The sequence below is a fragment of the Osmerus mordax genome, chromosome 8 (genome assembly GCF_038355195.1).
Source record: "Osmerus mordax isolate fOsmMor3 chromosome 8, fOsmMor3.pri, whole genome shotgun sequence".
NCBI lineage: Eukaryota > Metazoa > Chordata > Actinopteri > Osmeriformes > Osmeridae > Osmerus > Osmerus mordax.
This window is the reverse complement of record NC_090057.1, coordinates 2,219,609-2,239,671: the sequence shown is the minus strand read 5'-3', so window position 1 is coordinate 2,239,671 and position 20,063 is coordinate 2,219,609. Positions and strand designations below refer to the sequence as shown.

At 49.5% G+C, this 20,063-nt stretch overlaps 2 protein-coding genes across 3 annotated transcripts; both read right to left on the bottom strand.

Moving 5' to 3' along the window:
* Nucleotides 1–50: 50 nt before the first annotated feature.
* Nucleotides 51–5,427, bottom strand: tube1 (tubulin, epsilon 1). 2 transcript variants are annotated; one of them, XM_067241584.1, is made up of 12 exons: nucleotides 5,309–5,427; nucleotides 4,992–5,065; nucleotides 4,755–4,807; nucleotides 4,584–4,644; nucleotides 4,359–4,474; nucleotides 4,044–4,165; nucleotides 3,215–3,402; nucleotides 2,684–2,856; nucleotides 2,228–2,368; nucleotides 1,496–1,636; nucleotides 543–717; nucleotides 51–422 (listed from the first exon to the last, which is right to left on the bottom strand). In XM_067241584.1, the coding sequence occupies exons 1-12, from the start codon at nucleotides 5,331–5,333 to the stop codon at nucleotides 264–266; spliced, it is 1,428 nt and encodes a 475-aa protein (XP_067097685.1). In that variant the 5' UTR covers nucleotides 5,334–5,427; the 3' UTR covers nucleotides 51–263. The 2 variants fall into 2 exon arrangements, with proteins under 2 accessions (XP_067097685.1, XP_067097686.1); XM_067241585.1 differs by lacking the exon at nucleotides 51–422 and having other exon boundaries at nucleotides 634–758.
* Nucleotides 5,428–5,842: 415 nt separating this feature from the next.
* Nucleotides 5,843–20,063, bottom strand: lama4 (laminin, alpha 4; the record flags this gene model as incomplete). Its single annotated transcript, XM_067242145.1, is given in 30 exon segments — nucleotides 5,843–6,555; nucleotides 6,840–6,959; nucleotides 7,133–7,226; nucleotides 7,330–7,460; nucleotides 8,142–8,301; nucleotides 8,730–8,885; nucleotides 9,053–9,242; nucleotides 9,389–9,582; nucleotides 9,688–9,841; nucleotides 10,395–10,559; nucleotides 10,629–10,762; nucleotides 10,856–10,993; nucleotides 11,225–11,354; nucleotides 11,556–11,698; nucleotides 11,939–12,070; nucleotides 12,249–12,420; nucleotides 12,548–12,681; nucleotides 12,795–12,957; nucleotides 13,100–13,245; nucleotides 14,234–14,398; nucleotides 14,530–14,669; nucleotides 15,154–15,339; nucleotides 15,730–15,846; nucleotides 15,942–16,035; nucleotides 16,345–16,486; nucleotides 16,780–16,928; nucleotides 17,220–17,336; nucleotides 19,273–19,466; nucleotides 19,658–19,822; nucleotides 19,956–20,063. Coding segments are annotated over 30 exon segments (4,379 nt in total), but the record flags the coding sequence as incomplete, so codon positions are not given.

Genomic DNA, 20,063 nt, shown 5'->3' with positions numbered 1-20,063 from the left:
TCCTGCATCCTCAAGAATCAACCTGTTTGATTGCATGAATACTCAGCAGCAACTTTACATGTATTTATTTTGACATAAATCCAAGTAAAACAATTTACAGTGAAAGGTAAGAAATAACCTTTGTAACTTATTAAAAAATAACCTGTACGAAAACACTTGTTTTATCAGTTATTTACAATTATACAATATCACAGTAGACAAACATACACAAACCCTACGTTCCACACAGCTCTCTCCTAACACGTGCGGAACAGCCCGGTCCTTCAAGAGGCCATTTTGAGTCTGGGGGTGTCCGGCGTCAGGTGCCCCTTGGTGGCGTCCAGCTGACAGTACTCCTCGATCAGAGAGCTGAGGGAGGCTACAGCCTCGGTGAAGCAGCCCTGCTCCACCCCATCCACCTGGAGGTAGTGGTGCAAGTGAGCCTGAAACAAACACCCCACCACCACCACTTCCTGTTAAGACACTTCCTGCCACGTGATCACACCGCCGCCTGACTACCTGCCCGGCGCCAGGTGCGCTGGGAGTCGTGCTGGTGGAGGTACCTTCTTCCTGTAGAGCTTGGTGAAGCGTTCTCGGAGCTCCACGAAGGTAAGCTTCACGCAGGTGTTGTTGGCCAGAGCCAGCAGGGAGTGTGAGTGGCCCACGGGGGGGACTGAGCACAGGCCTGTCTTCCAGCCCTCCTGGTTCCAGGAGACGAAGGGCAGCGTAGGCCTCAGTCTGGAACACATGACAGGGACCTACTCAGCGTAGGCCTCAGTCTGGAACACATGACAGGGACCTACTCAGCGTAGGCCTCAGTCTGGAACACATGACAGGGACCTACTCAGCGTAGGCCTCAGTCTGGAACACATGACAGGGACCTACTCAGCGTAGGCCTCAGTCTGGAACACATGACAGGGACCTACTCAGATGGTCCTTCTGGGTGAAGGTGATGTACAGTATAACAGATGCCAGCCTAAGCCGGGAGGGCTGAAATCCTAAACTAACCCTAACCTTAACCCTGCTGTGAAGAACTCTACAAGCCGTTAATGTATGTAGGATACTGTTGCCACCTGAGTCCATATACTTGCTCTACGGAGGAAAATTTTTCCCCTTGATATAAACCACGGACACACACAGGCATGTGCTCTCAAACTGGCTCCTGTTTCTGTTGCTCTTGACAACATGCCATATGAATAAAAAAAACAAGGTCTGCACAGGAGAGAGGGGGAGTGGGCGAGGGAGTGGGTGAAAGGGGAGGAGAGGAGGCAGGAGCTCAATAGGCCAGTCATGATGAGTGTCTACTTAGCATACATGGCAGGCGTGGGTTGAATGGCTGCTCTGTGAGCCGGCGCTGCTGGGAAGGTCATCAGCGGGGCTGTGGGTGAACTGCCAGCACTAGCAACTCCCCTGACCCCGATCCCCCCCCCCCCCTCCCCACAACCCGGCCCGACCCTCCAAGTGATACGGGGGAAGAGGATGTATGGAGGAGTAGTGGAGGCGTCCGCTTTCTGACCTCTCGATGTTCCTGCGGAGGTCAGACACCTGCACGTCCCCGCGGACCAGGAGGGCGCAGGCCAGGTAGAGGCTGTGTCTGGGGTCAGCCTGGAGAAGCTGGTGGTCCTTACTGAAGGCGTCCGTGAACATCTGATCCAGCCTGGGCACATGCAGGAGACAAACAGGCGGATCAGAGGGATTAACATCCTGCCTTGCATGTACTTCCTGTCTGGACATGTCTGGACATGACTTCTTTGTTTGGATCGAATGTCGACTGGGTAGAAGGGAAAGGGAGTGTTGGCTCAGACGGTTAACCTGGCAGTGCTTCATACTCTTAATCTTGACACGATAGATACTCAGATACCACGATTAGTGAGAGCTTTTAAATCGAGACTGGGGTTATCCTTTTCATCCTGTGTTGTAGTCACGAACTATCAGGACAACTAGGCTTTGACAGATGTTAACTGCAGTCAACAAAGGACGTAGAGAGGGAGGTGGAGGGGCTCTGAACATTCCGTATTCCACCCCCAAGTTCCAGAAAAGTCCAACCAAATACACTGTCAAAACATAGCATTAGGGGACACACAGACAGACAGGCATGGAGAACACCAAGAAAGCAGAGCAAACAAAGCCAGCAGGCCAGACAGACAGACATGCAGGTCAGACAGACAGGCAGACAGACAGACAGACAGACAGACAGGCAGGCAGGCAGGCAGGCAGGCAGGCAGGCAGGCAGGCAGACAGAACAGACCTTCTGGTGGGGATGTTGACATCAGACAGGGTGTACAGGGGGGTGAGGCTGGGCACCAGGTAGTGCAGGCGAGGGAAGGGAACCAGGTTCATGGCTATCTCATTCAGATCCATGTTGAGGGATCCCTCAAAACGAGCTGAGCTACAAGAGGTAAGACACACAGACGCCGCTAGGAATCACACAGTGGGAGGGCAAACAGCCCTGGAACATAGAGAACACGTTAGGAATCACACAGTGGCAGGGCAAACAGCCCTGGTTGGGTGTGTTAAAACTAAAGCAACGAGCCTGGCTTGAAAATGTAAGGAGTAGAAAGTACAGATATTTGTGTAAAAGGTAAAATATTTTTTTTCCACACACACTCAAAGGAAAGGAAGGAGAGGACAGGACAGAGATAAATTCTGCCACCAAACAGATTAACATCAATCCAGGGCCACAGATGGTCGCTGTCTCTCGTACCTGGTGATGTTGAGGAGCAGGTTAGCCACGATGTTGTTCATGGCATCAAAGGGCTTCTCCGCCCCACTGACACCCCCCCGGCCAGAGATGAGAGTGCAGTCTTTCTTTATCACAGAACCTGACCTGACTCTGTGGCTCATGTGCTTGATCTTGTTAACAATGTCCACCAATGACTGCGGGGAGGGGGGGGGGGGGGGGGGGGGGGGGGAATAACAGACATTCAGATGAGAGTCAAAGGGAGAGAATCCATTTTAACGTCCTTGACAGGTTGTAAATCCTGTTATTCTTAGAGTGAATGACTAGAAGGCCGGGCGACAATGCCATAACGACTGCAACTACAGAGACACAGAGGCAAGCGCACGCCCAGTGTGCAAATTACGTCGAGGTTTGAGAGGGGCCTGACTCCAAAATACACGTCTGCGCTGTACTGGGTTCCTTTTACGCCCTGGAGAAGAAGTTGACCCCCCCGATTGTCATTATATAATTCGCACACTACGCACGCCTCCCTCGCTCTCTGACTGAAACCCGCACCTGATTCTCCACAGGCAAGACGCAGTCTGCGTGCTCGGTCAGCTCCCGCATGGCCAGGACGCTGTTGTAGGGGGAAGTGATGACATCATCCTCAGCGGAGGGGTACACCGAGGTGACGATGCGACACACCTCGGGGAACTCCTCCTCCAGAAGGTTCAGCACACGCGTGCCCAAGCCCGAGCCCGTCCCTGTGGAACCATCACCCACGTCAACACCACGCTTCCAGGAAGCCGGACTCTCAGGACAGAACAGGAAGGCCTAACGTCTGATCCGACAGGAGTCTGAACGGAGTCTGAGTCTGAACGGTAACTGAAATGTGAAGCGTGAGGGAACCAGGTGAGTGTAACCGATGTGGATTGGTTAAACTCACTCCTCAGGTATGAATATACAGCCCAGCGAAAAGCTAGCTTGTGTGTCTATGAAAGCTAGCTTGTGTGTCTATGAAAGCTAGCTTGTGTGTCTATGAAAGCTAGCTTGTGTGTCTATGAAAGCTTTTCTCTGGCGTGGCTGCCAAGGAGTCACCCTCACGAGTCAGAGGACCCTGTACAAGTACGAGTGAGGGGAAAGACCCGTGAGGAAGCGAACTTGCGTCCAGCGCGACTCTCCCCTGTTACATTTTACATTTAGCAGACGCTCTTATCCAGAGCGACTTACAGTAAAAGTACAGGGACATTCCCCCCGAGGCAAGTAGGGTGAAGTGCCTTGCCCAAGGACACAACGTCATTTTGGCACGGCTGGGAATTGAACTGGCAACCTTCAGATTACTAGCCCGACTCCCTCACCGCTCAGCCACCTGACTCCTGTGGCAGGGTGTGGAACGGATCCTCACCTCCGCCCATGGAGTGAATGAGGAAGAAGCACTGAAGACAGTCACAATGCTCTGCTGCCTTCCTCAGCTGCTCCACGATCTGCTCCCTGTACGCTGTCCCGTACGTCATGTGTCCCACAGCCCTGGAGAGGTCAGTTACACCACAAGCACAGACACATATTAGGGATTTATCTTAAACATGCCGCACTCACAGACAACCTTTCACAGCCCCGTGGGTAACGTGAAAAAGAAAAAAAAGTTCTGAGACATGAAATAATCAAACACATAGTTTCATAATTGGCTCTCGAGACGCCCTACGGTCGTGCAGTCTCTTACCAGTTGTTGCCTGAACCAGATACGTCGGTGATGAGCTGGGTGGTGTCGAACACTTCCCTCAAGGGCCCCTGGAGCAGCTCGTTCACCACACCCTCCTCCATGTCCACCAGGACGGCCTGTGGAGAAGGGAGGCCATGTCAGTGAACCTACACATCCTTACACGCACAAACACAGACACACAGTAACACGCAGAATTATTCACACAGCCAAGTATTTATTATTTACCCGGGCTTTCAATGACTGGATCCTCCCGCCAGTGGTGTCACGGGCTCCACTTTCACTCCTCCTAGAAAACAGAAAGGAAACCGTCGATATCTGAGAAATTACTCAATTTGGTACCCGAAGCAGCCAAGTTTCACCACCATGATGTACTGTATTAGGGCGTGACGGACTTACCGTGAATCAACATTCCGAAAAAAGCTGCTCAGAGCTTCATCGTATATTCCTTTCTAAATCCGAGAAAACATTTAAGCGATGTTAGAGAGGTGTTTGATGAGGTGATAAACATGTTGTCTGGTAAGACGGACTCGCTTCCACACATTACCATTTACTGAGGGCATATTTGATTACACCTCCAGCTGTCACTGGCCAACTTCATTAATGTAATGTCAGACACTATCATGTTATACTTACTTTATTGACATGGGAATGCTCCCTCAGGGCAAGATCCCAAAACCTGCAGCCTACTTGGTTACCGCACTGGCCAACTGAAAATGTTATAAATGAGAAAAGTTCTGAATTATGGGAACGTATGCCGCTTGCAAATGTGTCTTAGAATGAATCTAATTTTGGGATACAACTGTGCATTGATTTATCAGCAAAAACAGAAAACAATAGGCTAACGTTAACTCATGCCTGGAGCCAAACAAGGAAGTAGCACGATCGTTCACTAGCCTACGGAACGTACTGTATCTGTTCAGTTCAGTTCAGTTGCATGGCGAAGCACTCACCTTGAACAACCACTGACTGCGTCATTGTTGCAAACCAACACTGACGGTAACTTTTAGAAACTAAAGTTAGTCGTTAGTTTGTAGCTAGAAACAGCACACAGTAAAGTTTGAGATCCCGCGCCATGGCTGAAGCGTCACCGTACTCTGATTACGTTTTGCCATGGAAACGTACTAACGCGCGCGCGCAGAACACGCGCCATCCAGCAAAGCCATATAAACGTTCTAAAACATAAATGTTACATAGACATGTAACATTCTTTTTATATGGCTCTGGACTACAGTATCTGACATTAGAGACAATAATCGCATTTTGCCCAAGAGGGCAGTATTGGTATTGCATTTTACACCGCGACTGATTATGAGGAATATAATGTACATGAAATCCTTGACAGCCATGATAAAGGCATTGGATTTACACCGAATCCAATTGCTATGTGGGATGTTGCTATGTTGTATTGGTAGTGCATGAACTTACTGCTTGAAAACATCCACAGCATTTGTTCATGTGTGTGCACAGAAATGTGGTCAAGTAAATGAATTATATAGATCATCTTTATTAAGCAGAATATTTTATATATAAAAAACGTTGACTGCAGGAGTGAGAAAGACAATTTGTTACAGATGTGCCCTTGAGATAATACAAGGGTTGAAGTAGAACAGAGTATTCTTGTCTGCATGTGGCCTCATCACTGGTGTTAGAGACCCACCTCCCTTCTGTGTCTGTGTGATTTATGACTGTTAATAAAAGAAAATGTAGCCCTTTGGCAACCTATAGATTTAACTCTTAATCATAAACTAAAACTGTAATGTAGTGATTCGCCAAAAACATAAAATATAATTTTCAAAAACTGATATGAGATTTATGTATGGACAGTCTTTTACGTGAATCAAATTTCTATAGGAGTGTCGGTTATATGGGTCCTGGTGGGTCAATCTAAAAAATAAACTGTCACTGGACACAAGGACGAAAAGGTTAAAAAGGAACAAGTATTTTAATGCTTATGCTTTATTGCAGTGGCAAGAACGTGCTATCGAGTATTTGGTCACTTCTGTTTGGGTGGAGGTTGGGTGGTGTTGGTGTTCCCAGGTCCGTCGGAGCTGCTAGGCTGCTGGGCAGGATCCCACGCTGACCGCTCCACTGACCAGGGCAGCTTTGGTGAAGCTCACTTCACTGTTGTTGACCACCAGGTTCCTCATGCAGCCTGTGAAGGTCTTGTTGGTAGCAATGCCTTCTGGGAGGAGAGATTCTGGAAAGAGGGAAACCAAACCGCTAAATCAAACATTCCTATTTGCTATTTCGCGTGTGCTTCTTTTTTACATGTTTATAGTTACAAAGTCAGTGGTTTACAACCCCAAAAAAGGTTGAGTTTTTACCTTTTTGTTTTTGTTTTACTGTCCTACAGGTGATAACCAGCAGTAAAAATGGTGATGTGTGATGGATGGAATGCGTGGCATTAGCAATGCGCAGCAAAAGGCCAAACCACAAAATTGTGGGTACGAGTTCTTGAAATTCTTGGACCCATTCACTGACCTGGAGCTCCACCAATGAACACAGGGGTCCTGGTATCCATGGCGCCAGGGTTCAGAGGTCCCACGACATGGTTGACCTCCGAGTCCACATCCAGCTGGACAACATTGGCATCTCGGATCACTGTGGCCCCAAAACAGCACAGACGGGTCAACACAGAACCATTAAAGAACAGGCAAAACAGGAAGTGACAAAGATCCCAACATGAGATTGATCACTGAGGACAGATGAAGGATCATCCATCAGTCTGACCCTCTCCCCTGGGACAGCCAGAGGGCAGAGGATGGTTTGATCACCTGTTATCCTGTGCCAGACGCCATCACACAGACCCTGACTGGGAGACACCTGAGTGAAGAACTCTCTCACTCCATTGTTCACCAGCACTACCACCTGGAAACAGGAAGCATCGACCACGAGGACAACCAATCAGAGAAGAGATTAAACCCCCACTTGAGTAGACATGCATGATGTGTCGGTGGCTTGGCTGGCGTACCGTTCCTCTGTGGATGTACATGGTGAGGTATTCCTCCACGGCTGTGTACACATGCAGTAGCACCCCAGACACCACACGGGGGCGCACCTCCACCACCAGCTCAAACTTCAGCCCGAGGTTGAACGTGTCATCTGAAGGAGAGGGGAGAGAAAAAAGAGTTCAAAAGGTCAACTTGCCCTCCTGTGGTTTTGAAACTCAACGGCAACTACTCTAACCTGGAGTATCACCTCTGCTCTTCGGTTCGAAGAGAATATGTACACGTGTGAAACCTAGCCGACCACTGTAGGGTGTGAAATTGCTCGGCGCTCATTCAACAGCTGCAGCTCAGCTCCCGAGACCTTGCGCCTTCAGCTATCTCCCTCCTCGCGTTCGCTCTCCACCAATCCTCATGTACCACAGCTGCTTGGGGGAGATCGTGTTCCCTATCCTGGCTGGAGTCCGACCCCCCCCCCCCCCCTCCCCCGTCATCTAAACTACCACAAGGACGTTTATCTGAGGAAACCAAGCATATCACGCTCTATAACAGATACATTGTTTCCAAACAGTGCTTTGGAGCTGCCAGAATGCACTGTGTATAACATATTCAGAGAAAGATGAAATAAAGGGTTAGAACTATCATATTTAATCTACTATAACGTATCTATCACTATATAATTATAGTGTATACCAGTCAGGCGAAGCTTTGATTCAAAGTGAACTCTGACGAAACTCACAGAAGAAATTACGCTCTTGCACCCAATCGCATCCAAACAATACAACAATATCAGCAACAATACAACTAAATCATGCAGGGGTAGTGAGAGGTCTGTTACCCAGGACGACATATCCCCCCTCCGCAGAGAAGTACGTCCCCTCCTCTGATGTCCCCTCGAAGCAGGGCGTGACAGCGAAGGTCTGGGACACGGAGGACAGCCGCTGGCCGTCCAGCTGAAGGCCCTTCACACAGCCGGTGAAGCTGACGGCAGAGTTTCTCTACACAGGAGTCAAACAAAACACAGGCCAGAGTTAGAGGGAAACGGTAGGAAAAAACAGCAGAATAAAAAGGAGATGAAAGAGATAAATAAAGAAGTGAAGGAAGACAGGGTCAGGTATGTGGTTTCCTGCTTTGTGTGGGAGCAGACTGAGCTGGGAACAGCAGTCTGGATAGCTGGATGTCTCCCACTGTGATCACACAGTACACTGCACGTGTACCAGGACACACCGGACTACCATAAAGTACAGGATTACGCTGTGCTTGGAGACGGGCTTTGTCCCACTTCAAGATTCCACATCACACTTTTCATGTGTTCCCAAGGACTCCAGCTGTGCTTGTGTGCTATGTTAAAACTTTTCCATCTGTATTCTGCTCCATTTGCCTTCAGCGATGCCCTCCCAGAGAGCTGGAGCAGACTGCGGCCTACCTGGATGTGTCTCAGGGCCTTCCCTGGAGGAACCCCTCCAACGTAGAGAGGGCTGCTGACATTCCAGGAGATGTTGGAGCCCTTGACTCTGTCCTCCAGCACTGTCAGACCATCAATTATTAACCTGCCCAGACTCCCGTCACGAATAAAAATAACCTGCGGGGCAAGGAGAGAGAATCGCCTGTCACACGGAGGCGAAACATGACGCGTCTCTAAACATAGACCCCTGTCTATCTCTGTACATGTGAGTGACACCAGGACAGTACAGGGGGTCTCTCTGTGTGTGTGTGTGTGTGTGGAATGGTGGACGGTGATTTACTCACATTGTGCCAGGCGCCGTCGTTGTATCTCTCCTGACTCCTGAGCTTGACCCTCTGCTGGCCCTGGTTGAAGGTGTACACCAGCTTCCCGTGGGCCAGGAACACAGCCATGTGGTCGTGCTCCTCCTCATCGGATGCGTAGAAGATGAGGCCGAAGGAAGACTGGGTCTTCAGAGACAGGGACATGTGGGACCTTGAGAGGAGGAAGGTGACAACTGTCAGACTAGCGCCTTGAGACGCCCGCATCGTTTCACACCAGAGGCACGCCCGCGGGCGCTGACAGGAGCCTGTAATAGACTTGACCCCGGGGTCACGGAGCTGAGCGTTCTCTCCTCGTACCTCTCTGACAGGGATCGGGGGAGGTCGGTGTACTCCTGCCGGCTGTGGGCGGTGCCGCCGTAGCGGTGGGCGTGGAGAGAGGCACGGGGCCTGGAGGAGAGGTAACAGGGCGTGGCCTCCATCTCAGGATCCGCCTCCTCGTCTCTCTTCAATCCCAGCATGCTTTGGGGGTGGCTGGACTCGTCCCGGCCCACCTGGGACAGAAAGGTTTAGAGTTCCCTTCATACACGTGCCAGCACATGGTGACCAGTGCGTTTTCCATGAGTGTGATGTGTTTTTCTAACCCTGTAGTGGGTTACCTTTCTGGCCTGGCTGTGTTTGGGCTTGGAGGTGCTCTGGCCGTGTTTAGAGAGCAGAGCTGCAGGCGGTCTCTCCACTGGGCACTCCTGCAGGGACGTCTGGACGTTCTCACTGTATTTCTGGAAGTCCTCAGGTTCAATGTCCCTGTCTTGTCTGGAGAGAACACGGGAGAGGTTTAGAGAGAGAGAGAGACACAGAGAGAGAGAGAGAGAGAGGGAGAGAGAGAGAGAGACCGAGAGAGAGAGACAGATAGAGAGAGAGACACTGAGAGAGAGAGAGAGAGAGAGAGAGAGAGAGAGAGAGACCGAGAGAGAAAGGGGTAGAGAGAGTCTGTGCCAGAGCTACACTTTCTCAACACATCTCTGTCTCTATGGATACAAGCCCCATGCCCCCCCCCCAGCTCTATTAGTGATCCTGACTATCCTCCTCTCTGTCACACACACAGCCCCCCCACAGTGAGTCTCTAAGTACACAGGAACATGAGCCAAATAACCAATTGCAAAGTTTCCACAACCCCAGTCCCTCCAGATAGAAACCAGACCCACTAACAGGATGTAAGTTACAACAGGATGTTCAAACTAAGGCCGACCCAGTCAGTGGTCGAAGAAATGTTAAAATACTACGAATTTCCCGCTTCACTGTGGTTGGTGATTGGGCGTACAGTGGTGTGTCCTCTTGTGAGGGAGGGCTGTTGGCGAGGGCTCACCTGTTGATGTAGGCATAGCTGATGCAGCCCGTGAAGTTCCTGATGCCGCTAGTGCTGCTGGGAGACCCTCCAAGGTAGAAGCTCCTGATCCCTGCTGCCGAGGAGGACGCTGAGGCGGGCCGCTTCTTCTCATGCTTGTCCTTGTCATCCACCACCAGCTCATACCTGGGACACGGACATCAGGTCAGCTCCGGCAGAAGGGAACTGTCAACCCCCTTTCACTGACTTGCTTACTTTTCATTGGATACCGAGGCCACCAGGAAGTGAGCTCTTCCGTCGCCGTACTGCTTCTTGTGTGACTTCACTCGGGTCCCTCGGGCGTTCAACACCACACCCCCGTTCTCCAGTGAGATGCTGAACTCGTCGGACTGCAGGCGGGACAAAGAAACACGGTTTAAGCCGCAAAGATCATGACACAACATGATCTACTATAATTACATGACACCACGTGAAGAGCATACCCCTTCTTTCAGGTAAAACAGGAGCCCTGTGGGCTGCAGGGTCCTGAAGTTGAGGCCCCCCTCAAAGGCGTCGAAGGGTGAGAACTTGGCAGATGATCCCAGGTAGCTCTCTCCAGTGAAGTAGGCCTTACGAGACATCTGTCACAATCACAGGCACACACGCCCCTCTCTGAGTCCACTTACGTACTGTCACTGCACTGAAACATCAGTCCATTCTCTACGGAGCGTGAAACCATTATGACAGCCAATCTTGAGAGAAAAGCTGTAAGAAGGACTCTGTTGCAGTCTTGATGAGATTGTGTAGGACAGGGTGTGTGTGTTTGTGTGTGAGTGCCTCTGTCTGTGTGTGTTTGTGTGTCGAGCACTCACGAAGGACTCTTCAGGACAGCCACTGCTGATGCCGATGGTCCCTGGCTCCTCCAGAAGATTGAAGTCTTTCTTCTGGAACTGGAAGCCCTTGACACAGCCCCTCAGCCCTACCAGATCGCTCAGCTCCGTCCTGGGGGAGAGGGCACTCACATGAACAACAGGACAGGCCCGAGGGATCTCTCAAAGCCCCGGCTGTCCAGTCACACTCTCATCTAAGACCAACACGGCAAGCCCTTGATACTGTATTGGGTTACAATTGTATCTAAGCAGCGGATGACATCGAAGGTCAGGGTCTTTGCATGGGCGCGTGACAGGATGTTGTGTCGTCTACCTGGAGAGGAGGACATGGGAGGGGGCCCCTCCGATGTAGACGTCTAAGAAGGGCAGGGTCTTCTTCTCATTTTCCATGGACTTCACGTGACTCTTGTCTACCAGTAGGATGATCTTCTTAGAGTAGTGATAGATCACTGATACCTAGCAGAGCATAGGAGTAGAGGCTGAGTTACTATTCAAATCAAAATCAAATCAAATGTATTTGTATAGCCCTTTTACAAGCAATGTCACAGAGGGCTTCACATACGCCCATAGAACTACCCCTCAACCAACCCCTCAAGGAAAACTCCCAGAAAAACTCACTGTTACATTTTTGTTTTTGTTTTTTTATCGCAGTATATTGCAGTACAGTCCCTGTGGCTCTAAGAGTCCTGGGTTTACCTCGTGGTATCGCGCATCATTAATCTGTAGCTTGGGTGAGGTACTGTCCAGTGTGACAGGACCACCTTTGAAGCCAAAGTCATACTGGAGCTTCAAGAGGCCGTTCTTCAGTTCTAATAGGAAGAAATCCGCCTGAAAGGAGAGAAGTGAAACACTAAATATATTTTCTGTTATTTCAAATGAAGATAATTTCAGGTCTAAGAACATAGTTTAAATAATCCTTTAGAAAGGTTTCCTTTTGGTCATTGAGTAGTAAAATACATTTTAAAAAGTAAATATTAAGTAGGACAAAATCTGGTGCAATATTTACCCCGTTCACCATGAGTAACAGGACACCATTGTTGGCCACTGTCCGCACAGCGATGTCAAACCTGATGACAATGCCAAACTTGCCCCTACGCTCCATGTTGTTGACGAGAGCATAGCCAGTCCCGTCAAACAGGTAGCTAGCTATCCGGCTCTGAGAGAACGCCAGCTTGTACCTGTTATGAGAAACAAATACATCAGAAGTGATTAAAAACAGGAACTATATGCAAAGTGGTGCTGTGAAAACAATCCAGTGCATACTGGAGGTATCTGGTTGTAGTTTGTCGTCGTATATATATATACCTGGGACATGGTGAAGATGCAACAACATCTATTTTGTGGGTCTGTTTGAAGTTGTATAGGCTGATGACATCGTTGTTCAAAGAGCCCAGCTCAATGCAACCAACAAAAGGAGCCAGACTCAAAGCTGGTGGAAGCTGAAAGAAAAAAACTGGTCAGAAACTAAGACAGAAAAACAGACGCCCCATTCAGAATATCAGAGGGGAGGGAGGCGGAAACAAATGGATGTATATCTATAGAGGAACTTTACCCTGACGTCTGCAGGAACGCCGCCCACAAAGAAGACCGTGTCTTTGGGGTCGAGGTCAAACAGCGAGTCGGTGCCAGGGGCCTCTCCTTTCTGGATGAACTTCTGCTCATCAGTGGAGGTCTGACTGGGCACAGTCAGGAAGACTTTCCCGTGTCGACCCAGCCTGCCGGCACAGAGGAGCACAGAGAATCAGATTACTATCCTCAACACCTTCTCCTGCACAGCCATGGATACAGTAGCCACGGCTACTGCATGTGATTAGATTACTACTGATCTAGGGTGCAGGTGGGAAAGCTGTACGGTACCTCTCCACTTTGATGAGGTTGAACACTGGAGGCCACTGACTGACAGGCTTGGAGCTGAGAGGGATCTCCACATCTTCTCCGCCGAGGTTATAGACGTACACCAGGTTGTCGTTCTTGATGGCCAGACCCATGTAGTCCTTCCTGCCCTGCGAGAACAAACAACCAAGGTCACAAGAGTAACGGCACAGGCCTCATACAGTATGTAAAAGATGCCATTACCGTGTCGCAGGCAACAAAGCTGCCTGTGCAGATCTTTGTGTTTGTGAATGGTGGTCACGCAGAGAGCCATTTCTCAGCATTAGACAGCCATACACAGGCGTAGCTGCTTGATTTACATTAGCAGCTGAATTGGAGAGGCCTGGGGGAGAGGAGAGAGCCCTGCTGTGCCTTAGCCGGGGTAACGGAATTTATGTAAATGATCCGACTTTGAAGGAACACACATTATTGTCACAGGACTCTCTTTGAGACCCCTTTGAAAAAGGCAACTGTCTGCTCTCATAGGCTTTCCCTGCTCTCGCCATCACAACAAACTATTCATGTCGTCAAGCTGCTCTTCCCCTTTCATCCTGCTCTGTCCTCGGGGCCCATGTCTGTGTTGTTTCAGACTGCCCCACGGCCCCTCCCCCCTCCCCTCTGTTGGAAACATTGATGTAACACTTTTATTCTGTATAAAATGATACTGTGTTTAGCTTTGTGTGCAAAGAGAGGCCTACCCCCAAATCTGAACTCTGGGTAACACTAGGCTTACGTAAACAAAGGGACCTGGGCTGACCATTATCTTACTGGAGGGGCCATAAAAGAGTTAATCATATGGTCAAGCTTAGAGGGGTCAGAGAGCGCACACACGCACACACGTAAACACACACGCACACACGAGTGCCAGGTCTATGCAAGGGAGCCAATGAAGGAAGAGCCGACAGACTGTGCATTGCTGGATAGATTAATATTTCTGACAGGATCACTTCAGCTGGGCTGGAGGTCTACCCTTGGGCCTTCCCTGGTAGAAGTGAACCCAGTGGCTCTACCCCAGGCCAGCAGGATTAAGACGACCCTTACCAACCACAGAGCGGTCAAGCAAGAGACACAGGAGAAGCACCTGATGAGTTATGCGTCTGAGTTATCAATCCCGCTCACATTTCTGTCTCCTAAGTAGAAGATGAAGCGATCCTCGATGGGGTCCTTGTCGGGGTCCACTCTGATAAACAGGCTGATGGCCGTCACCGTCTTCAGCTCCTCCACGTTGGTGTGTGGCTGCACCTCCACTGACGACTGACCGTTGAACTTCATGGAGACTTGGACCTGCAGATGGGACCAGGGCACAGCGAGACTCAATACCCCCGCAAGAACTCTGGTACTTGGGACACATCATGGGGAACAACCATCCTGTTTCTCTGATGCAGTTCCAGCTGGTGAGGATGTAGAGGGCTGACCTTCTTGGCCACGCTCCGGGCCTGGGCGATCAGCTCTCGGATCCTCAGGATGTTGGTGGTCACGTTGTTGATGGGTTTCTTGTCCTCCACCACCTTCAGCTTATTCAGCAGCTCCGGAACAAGCACGGTCAGGCTGTCCACTACACACCAAAGACAACGTGTCTTTTCACTCATTAACACCCTGGGATTAACGGACACTCTGGGATTACCTTTGTGTTTGGGTGGTGTGTGCATAGATATATATAGAGACTAGATGTCTTAGGGCGGAGTCTAGAACGTCCGCAAATGGCGGCCATCTTGCTACAGTCAACTCGCTCACCCATAACATTGTGTTGATGCTACATGTACTTTTTAAATGACCATAACTTGCTCAATTTCCAACCGATTTTTAAACGGTTTGGTTTGTTATCAACGTCAGAGATGTTGTTATGCCACTGCATACTTATGAATAATTATGTGTTTGTTTTTTTTATAGAATAGAAGTATGCAGTGACATAACAACATCTCTGACGCTGTAGCAAGATGGCCGCCATGTGCGGACGTTCGACTCCGTTTTCCGGCAACGCGGACGAGACATGTACCCTTTATATATATCTATGGGTGTGTGTGTGAGGTGCATGGTACCTGCTTCCCCAGCAGAGAGCATGGCGTGGTCGTACGCCTCAGTAGAGTAGTCCTTGTTCCTCATGTTGGTGGCCCACTCCTCCACTTTCTGGCTGATGGGGGTGATGGTCTGCAGGACCTCCACTGAGCGGTTCAGCGTGCTCTCTGCCACATCCTGGGTGAACTCCAGACGCGTGCCAGTCCGGTCTGGGAAGCCCGCACGGCAACACAGGAAACACATTTACATTTAGTCATTTAGCAGACGCTCTTATCCAGAGCAACTTACAGTAAGTACAGGGACATTCCCCCCGAGGCAAGTAGGGTGAAGTGCCTTGCCCAAGGACACAACGTCATTTGGCACGGCCGGGAATTGAACCAACAACCTTCTGATTAATAGCAGACTCCCTAACCGCTCAGCCATCTGACCCCCCGAACACAAGGACAAGAGGTGGATCCCTTAATGATCTGATGTGACTGATAATGACGATCATCATACGTTTGACTTGTATGGGACTCACAGTTGTCAGAGATGTTTAACGCAGGGTTTAACATGAAGCAGCTTTCACTTGTTTCTGAGGTCCGGTTCATTCAGCTCACCTTTATGAATGCTGTCGAGTGCCTTCATCGCTGCGGTCACTTTCCTGGTGTTCTCCTCCATGATCCCTTTCGTCTCCTCGATGTATTGACGCTTGTCCACCAAGTCAGCTTCCACCTCTGAGGGATTGGTCAAGGACAACTTTATTATCCCACACGGGGAACACTGAGAACACGGCCATGAGTCAGCGTTGGTGTCAGACAAGGCCTCGTACCTTTCTGTTCCGAATGCAGGGAAACGGATTCCTTAAAGACGTTTTCACTTTGGGTTTTCAAGAATCCAAGCTGTGTGTTGATCCCGTTGATGGCCTGCCATGGACGAGAAACAGGGCTGTTACAAGAGGGCCACTGCACATGTCACTGAGCACACGGCTCTCAGTGTCACTTACATTTACATTACATGTACATTTAGTCATTTAGCAGACGCTCTTATCCAGAGCGACTTACAGTAAGTACAGGGACATTCCCCCCTGAGGCAAGTCGGGTGAAGTGCCTTGCCCAAGGACACAACGTCATTTTACGTGGCCAGGAATCGAACCGGCAACCTTCTGATTGGTAGCCCGATTCCCTAACCGCTCAGCCATCTGACCCCCTGGGGTCCCCCCCTGACCCACTTACATCCTCGGCTCTGTTGGCTGAGTCCAGAGTGGTCAGCCCGGTGATGTTGGCGTCAGAGACGTACTTGACTATGTTGTTGTACACATTGGCAGCATCCAAAGCTCTCTGGACAAATCCATTGGCGTCACTGCGTCTGAGATCTCTACAGGAACCAAACAAACAGGCATCAAGGGGTAGATCTCGTTTAAAAAATAAATAAATTTAAGCCTAACTTAATCAAGCTTGTTTTTAAAATATCAGGCCCAGTTTCCCCGGAAATTGATTTAACCTAGCCCTAGACTAAAAACGTTTTCAATGGAGATCTTCATTGAAATGTTCTCTTACTCTACGACTAGGTTTAATCCATGTTTGGAAAACTGGGCCTACATGTTTTATGATCAGGATTAAGTTGAGGAGGTTAGGGGTCTCCAGAGCTGAATCCTAGCCAACACTTACTCCTCCAGCTCGTCAGCCAGCTTGTCCAGTTCCTCTGCGTGTTCATCGGCCCTCTGAACCAGGTCCCTGTCAGCGAGGGACAGCCTCTCCGTCTTGTCCATCAGCAGCTGGCTGGCGCCATCGATCGAGGCATGATACTCTGTCACGTTCTGTACACAGACCCAATAACACCCAGACTCAGCTCCACAATCACATTACCTCTGCCTGATTCCCCCAGTAACTCAATAGATGCACTTAGCTAAAAAGGGGAATGGCTCAAATTGTAGCTACCTTGTTCGGTGGAGTACAATACGTCATTGCAAATCTGCTGCCTTTTCAATTTGGTATGGGGTTCCTACGTTAAGTCGACACACCATAGTCTGGCTCTCTGCTTCATGTCGTAATTCAACAAAAACACTTTTCCCACGAGTGATGCAGAAGCGATGTGTGTTTCTCCTTACCTGAACCAAAGCATCCACCTCAGCCATGGCCCGCTCTGTGCTGGAGATGTGGACGCCTGCCATCTGCAAGGTGTCGTTCACAAGCCCATACTCCTTCATCAGCTTCTGCTGCTTGACCTGAGGGGGTCACATGACAGGAAATGATTGGTAAACGGCCCTCACAAAGATCAGTATCAGTCATGGGATCATATCTGTTCAGCCAAGAGATCCGTTATGTGCTCTGTGTGTGCTGAGTGCTTTTGAGTTGAAATCGCAAACAGAATAAAGGAGAAGATAGTATGCATGTTAAATAACTTGAGAGAGAAGCCAATAAATCATGTTACATTAATGTCAAAACAACAAATCGCTGTAGGGCTCAAATCACATTAATAATTAATATAAAAAAATAAAATAAAAAAATGAAACTGACAGTTATTACATTTCCCACACTCACTGCTGCACCGCTGTGATGTCATTCCAATTTGCCCTGAAGGAAGACAGCTTTACAGTGTGTGTGTGTGTATCTGGTGATATCACTGGCTGGAGCACTCTATTGCAGAGCTCCAGTATGTTTCAGAGGCAGCAGGGTTGTGTGAAGAGGGAGGCCTCCTGTTTGGACAGCGCACCATTCATGACCCTGATTTACAGCAGAGGCCGTGATCACAGGGATCTGGAGGTAAAATAACACCCCCAGTCCTGCATCGCCACAGCCATCCCATAATACCAACCAGAGCATGACAACTATCGCTGGGCGGGTGTCCTACTTCATCGGGGGATTTCACACCAGAAAGGGCTTGATGAGGAATTTGAGAATGGTATCGAAGATATGTTTTCTCATTGTAAATGACATCCAATTGGCATAAGTGTCTACATGCCGCAGACTGTGATACTGTAAATGAAAGTAATGACTGCAAAGCTGTTCATCACACCAGATGCGTAACAGAACAGATGCAGTGTCTGTATTTTGGCAAGTGGTAAAACTGTAATTCTGTAGTTATTTAGCTCGTTAACTCCCCTTGCTCTAATCCTCCTTCAATTTCTACCCAGCTGTCTCCATGTTACATTACTCTATCCATGTCTCTCCAGCTGAATACCCGAGGTAATTCACTTCATACTGGGGAGCCCAAAACAATCCAGTAACAGTCTGAAGCTGGATCCTATGAGACGTGTCTGGTCTTTCCTGACAAGACTGCTGGCTTTTCTTCCTCTACTCTTTTCAAAAGAAAATGTGGAAACTTTTTTTTTGTAACTTTGTTTTCACACACAGTGAAAGGAGAGGAGAGGAGGAGAGGGGAGAGAACAGAGAAGTTTTAAACAGTAGAGTAAAGCGCTCTGCTCTACTAGAGTACAATAGAGTACAGTAGAGTTTAGTAGAGTCCTCGTCAATGATGCAAACCTATGTTTTAATTTTTATATTTTTCAAACCTTTTTTCAAAAACATTTTCAAACCTTTCAAAAGTTTTTTTTTAAACTTTAGATTGGACAGTGCTGGGGCCGTGAGGAAAAAAGTTAGTTGCGAGCCTGGCTACCACTCAGTGCTAAAGTTTAGTGTGGGTTCTGAGACGATGGAGACAGGCGATAAAGGCAGATGCCTCAGGGCAGCAGTCAGCAGCACAATCACAGTCCTCCAGAGCAGCAGGGGCTAGTGGGAGCAGCGTCCCTGGGCGTAGTCCGACCGCTCTCCTAATGAAACCCTGATGACAGGCACGGAGAGCAGGGAGGCAGGAGAGGGGTGTTAGGGAGTGGAGAGAGGAATGAGGGCAGAGGAGAGAGGATCGAGGGGAGAGGAGAGATGTGAGAGGAGTGAGGGGAGATGTGAGGAGAGGGGAGATGTGAGGAGAGGGGAGGAGGACTAGGAGAGAGGAATGAGGGCAGAGGAGAGAGGATCGAGGGCAGTGGAGAGATGTGAGAGGAGATGTGAGAGGAGAGAGGGGAGACGTGAGAGGAGGGGAGATGTGAGGAGAGGGGAGATGTGAGAGGAGTGAGGGGAGATGTGAGGAGAGGGGGTAGGACTAGGAGAGAGGAGCATGGAACGGCCGGCACCAGCGTGACCCCCGGAGGTGAGGGTAGTTACCTCGTTTCTCTGGTATTTCAGCATGTTGGCCTTGTTGGCGTCGTCCGTCTCCTGCACGGTGTTGACAGCTCTCTGGAGGAGGTCCTGGGCCTCCGAGAGCTTGGTGGTGAAGCGAGACAAGACTTCCCTCACTGGGGTCACACGGCCGTCTAAGATCATCTGCTTCTTCTCCATCTGCCGGACTCGTCTGAGGACTAACCATCACATACAGTACAGACTCATTTGAGTCGAATCAAGTTTGATTTGTACAGCCCTTTTTACAAGGAGGGTCACAGAGGGCTTCACATACGCCCGTAAAACTAAACCAAAATAAGACAAGGAAAACTCCCAGGAAAACTCAGCTTTATACGAGCGGTTTTAGAGTGTGTTTGTGTGTTTTCCTCACGGTCGTGGGCCTCTGTGGACTCGTCCGTGGTGACAGGCCCTCGAGGGGACAGATCCAGGGTCCTCATCCAGGCCAGCAGGCCTTCAGCCGTGGCTGTGCTCTGTCTCACCAACTCCGGGTCCAGATCCCGGTCCACGCTGTACAACTCCCAGTCATGGATCATGTCTGAGACACACACACACACAGACAGTTATTTTCTTCTTTAACTTTGTAAAATGTTTCCTTCGACTACTCAAGACAGGATGAGTTCATCACAACATACAGTTTTAATAATGTAATTGACAGGAGGCGCGTGTACCTTCGATGAGTACGTTGAGTGTGATGAGGTTTGTGGTCAGGTTGTCAGCGAGAGTGAAGCTGTTTAGTGTCTGTTCATCCACATGGTCCCCCAAGGACTTCACCACCT